This window comes from Lipotes vexillifer, unplaced genomic scaffold, assembly GCF_000442215.2.
Source record: "Lipotes vexillifer unplaced genomic scaffold, Lipotes_vexillifer_v1.1 scaffold382, whole genome shotgun sequence".
NCBI lineage: Eukaryota > Metazoa > Chordata > Mammalia > Artiodactyla > Lipotidae > Lipotes > Lipotes vexillifer.
The window spans coordinates 6,612,078-6,616,694 of record NW_006780611.1 but is presented as its reverse complement, the minus strand read 5'-3'; the positions used below and the strand labels follow the sequence as shown (position 1 = coordinate 6,616,694).

Here is a 4,617-nt window from a genome sequence, read left to right as displayed (position 1 = left end):
GGGGGGCCAGGGGGTGGTGGTGGTGGGATGAACTGGGAGATTAGTATACACTAATTTGTATAAAATGGATGACTAACAAGAACCTGCTGTATAAAAAAATAAATAAAATAAAATTCAAAAATTCAAAAAAAAAAGAATCCGCCTGCCAATGCAGGGGACACGGGTTTGAGCCTGGTCTGGGAAGATCCCACATGCCACGGAGCAACTAAGCCCGTGCACCTGCGCCCTAAAGCCCGCGAGCCACAACTACTGAACCCGAGTGCCACAATTACTGAGCCCATGCTCCGCAACAAGAGAAGCCACCGCAATGAGAAGCCCGCGCACCGCAACGAAGAGTAGCTCCCAGTCGCTGCAACTAGAGAAAGCCCGCGCGCACCAACAAAGACTCAATGCAGCCAAATATAAATAAATAAATTAATTAATTTAAAAAAATGCTTTATAAAGTAAACTGTTCTGAGATACCAAGTACCTATGTGGACTATACACCCAATATATGTTAACATTTGGAAATTCTAATACCAATTATATCAGTGATAGAAACCTAAATTTTCAGTTGCCAAGAAATCGGCTCTGTTTGCTAGTTGATCTAAAAAAAATGATTCTGGTTAGGAACTCTATTAAAATTTTTATTTTAAAAATGTTATTTTAATTTAATTTTATTTATTATGTTAAAAATGGATAAACAAAATGTAGTATATCCATGCAATGGAATATTATTTGGCCATAAAAGGAAATGAAATACTGATACATGCTACAACATGGAAGAACCTTGAAAACATTATGCTAAGCACAAGAAGCCAGTCACAAAAGACCACACAGAGTATGATTCCATATACATGAAATGTCCAGAATAGGCAGATCCTTAGAGACAGAAAGCAGGCTAGTGGTTGCCAGGGGCTGGGACAAGGAGAGAATGGAGAGTGACTATTAATGCTTAGGGGTTTCTTTCTGGGCTGCTGAAAATGTTCTGAAATTAGATAGTACTGATGGTAGCACAACCTTGTGAATATACTAAAAACCACTGAATTGCATACTTTAAAAGGGTGAATCTTATGGCATGCAAATTATATCTCAATAAAGCTATTCTAAAAAAAATAGCAGGCCCAACAATGGTTTGGAGTAAACTCAAGTATTTTATTGTTACACATTTTTTAAACGGTAAACTCTAGTGAAGGCATTTAAATAGGCAAAAGCAGGATGAGTGAGGATAACGCCGATTTGTAGAAAGAGAACGGATTCTCCATTTACTGATTACTTTCTCTGGGCCAGGAACTGCTCCGGGAACTGCAGGAACAGCAGTGGATGACAACACAGAAGCAGAGCACTGCAGGCCCCATATTCTATTTGTTAAAATTCTTTTGTTCTCTCGTTTTCACTGTGTGACCCTTACATTTAGTTGAGACTATACCTTGTCACCCGATGCTAACACATGAAATTCTGGCTTAAGCCTTGAGACGACAAGTCTCCCTAACTAGCCACAGCTTAAGAAAAGTTCTAGATGGAGAAGAGAGAGGGAAGTGTTGTTGCAGGTGCAAAAGGAGGCGGGATTCCAAACAGTAAAAGCTTTTAGGGGAAATTCGTCAGCTAGGGACGCAGCTTCTGAGAGATTTCCAAGAAAACGTCTTGGTCTGCATTCAGTTCCCTTAGCTTTCTGTTAGTAAACAAACGGAGACATCTGAACTTCAGAGATTACTAAACCTCCCGTGGCAGGTAACCTTCAATCTCAGAAGGTGTTTTATGCTAATAAATTGTAGGAGTTAGAATATTCAAATCAGGGGGCTTCCCTGGTGGTGCAGTGGTTAGGAATCCGTCTGCCAATGCAGGGGACACAGGTTCGATCCTTGGTCCGGGAAGATCCCACGTGCCGCGGAGCAACTAAGCCCGTGCGCCACAACTAGTGAGCCTGCAAGCCACAACTACTGAAGCCCGGGAGCCACAACTAGTGAGCCTTTGCTCTAGAGCCCGTGTGCCACAACTACTGAGCCTGCGTGACACAACTACTGAAGCCCGTGTGCCTAGAGCCAGTGCTCCACAACAAGAGAAGCCACCGCAATGAGAAGCCCGCGCACCGCAACGAAGAGCAGCCCCCAATCGCTGCAACTAGAGAGAGCTCGTGCGCAGCAACGAAGACCCAATGCAGCCAAAAATAAATAAAATAAAATAAAATTTAAAAAAACCCCAAAACTGTAGCAAGTTGAAAGTAAAAATCCTCAGTAATTTCATTCTCCAGTGAACAATTTGGTGTTAACTGTGTGTGTGATTTGGGTTCTCTTTTTTATAAAAATGAGATCATATTCTGTGTTCAGTAATCTTTTCTCCCCACTTTATAACTGACCAGGGGCATCTTTCACTAGCAAATGCAAGATTCTCATCTTCTAGTAGTTCCACAGATGCCAGTGAAGCACAGGACAGCACTACAGGGCGGGTCTCAGCACTACCTTCATTGTTTGCTGGAGGAGCGTCCATGTTCCCTGGTGTTAAAGAAGATGGTTCTGGTTGTGCTGATGTCCACCCTGTGCCACTCACCTGAAGCAAGGGGAGAAAAGTCGTTACCAGCTAAGCAAGAAAAGTCATAAAAAACAAATAACAGGGGAAAAACCTAGTAATTTAAACAGTCAGCTTCCCACCTGGATTAGTGGGAAAGAAGGATAAGATTAAAATATACCTGTTCTTAAGTCTCTGTTTCCATGCTCAAATTCCTTATTTCTCCTCCTTTTCTTTAAATAAAAATTTTATTACGCAATAATTTCAGACTTACACAAAAATTGCAAAGATAAAAGTTTCTACAGACTCTTCACCCAGCTTCCTCTGATGTTAAAATACCCAGGGTACATTTGTCAAAACGAAGAATCATCACTGGTACAGTATTGGCTAAACTCCAGACTTTATTTGGATTTCACCAATTTTCCCACCAGTGTCTCTTTTCTGTTCCAGGACTCACCCAGGACCCCACGCTGCATTCATCACGTCTCCTCAGTCTACTCTGCTTTGTGACAGTTTCTCAGGCTTTCCTTGTTTTTCAGGACCTTGAAACTTTTGAAGGGTACTGATAGGTATTTTGTAGAACGCCCCTCACTTTGAGTTTGTCTGATGTTTTCTTGTGATTAGACTAGGTCTGGGGGAAGAACAGCAGAGAGGAGGTGCCCCCTCAGTGCCTCATGTCAACACGACTGCACTAGTGATGCCAATCTTTTTCACTTGGTTAGGTTGGCGCCTGGCAGTCTTTTCCCTGTAAAGTTACCGGTTTCCCCTTTCCATCCTCTAGTCCTGGGAAGCGTCACTAAGTCCAGTCCACGTGCAAGGGGAGGGGGGTTAAGCCCCACCTCCAGAAGTATGGAGAGGTATATGCATGATTTGGAATTATCTGTAAGGAAGACTGTCCTTTCCCTCCATTTCTTTATGCAATCATCCATTTATATTAGTACGGATATTTATTTATTCTTTGGATTATAGTCCAATACTATCATTATTTTGTTGTTCAAATCGTTCCAGCTCTGACCACTGGCACCTCTTCCAGGTTGGTTCTGGAGTCCTTCAGACATGTCCTCGTCCATTCCCCCTGCCTGGTCTCCTAGCACTTCCTTTCTTCTAGCACCACAGGGCGCTCTAGGCTTATCTGCCGCAGCAGCCCCAGTCCTAGAATCGGCCATCTCTCCAAAGGTAGCCCTGGGTCCTTCCATTGGAAAACAGCATTTAGAAACCAAGGTGTGGGTGCTGGGTGTGCCTGTTGTCCTGGGGTGTCACTGTCTCTAGGCCTCTCAGTGGACAGAGCTAGGTCATATGTCTGTGTGTACTAACCCATGTGTACACACGTATCTGCAATTAGTTCTCCATCATGTGTATGTGTGTGTGTGCGTGCATGTGCGTGTGCATATAGCTATATAGACAGAGAGACACTAAAATAAACATGAATTCATACTAATATCTCCAACTCTAATCCACACCAAACTGTTCACCTCTCTCCTCTTTTTAGTTCATCATTTCTATTCCTAACATTTCTCAGCTACTAATCATGGATATTCTGTATCTAGTTCTATATTGAACAATAGCAGCAGATCATGACAGCACACCCTGCTCTTTTGTTTTCTGTTCCCGTCTTTTTTGATAACTTTCTGGTAACTACTGATTCTGTCAAAGATAACATGTATATAATGTGCAAATTATAATAGCAAAAACAAATCAAGGTTTAGCAATGTATAAAACTTTACATAATTTTTTCTTGAAAATCAGTTAAAGGACTGAGTAGCAGTTAAGCAAACGGTGGCCCCTCCCCATCGGGACTGCAAGACGCAGGGCAGCTAACAGAACATCCGGGGCTATAAGCCAGGGGTCGCATACATTTCCTTAAAGGACCAGTTAGTAAATACTTTAGGCTTTGCAGGCCTCATGTTCCCTGATCTAAGCGATTTGGGGAAAATGCACAGAGGGACCATGGATTGTTGTTACTACTCCTATCGGACTACGAAGATGAGGTTAATGAAACGGCACTTGTTGAAGGCTTCCTCTGTGCTGGGTACCAGCTACTTTTATCTGTGTTAACTCATTTCATTCTCACAATAGCCTTGAGATATGTTCTACGTACACAGCTAAATAGGGGAAATGAGATTCAAACCGCTC

General features: G+C 42.5%; 1 protein-coding gene across 2 annotated transcripts in view; it reads right to left on the bottom strand.

Moving 5' to 3' along the window:
* Window positions 1–4,617, bottom strand: part of ARFGAP3 (ARF GTPase activating protein 3) — a 50,795-nt gene that overhangs the window by 29,496 nt on the left and 16,682 nt on the right. For both annotated transcript variants that reach the window (XM_007453941.1, XM_007453942.1), the window contains one exon: window positions 2,439–2,526. In XM_007453941.1, the coding sequence (XP_007454003.1) occupies window positions 2,439–2,526 (88 nt within the window). The remainder of the gene's footprint in view (window positions 1–2,438; window positions 2,527–4,617) is intronic.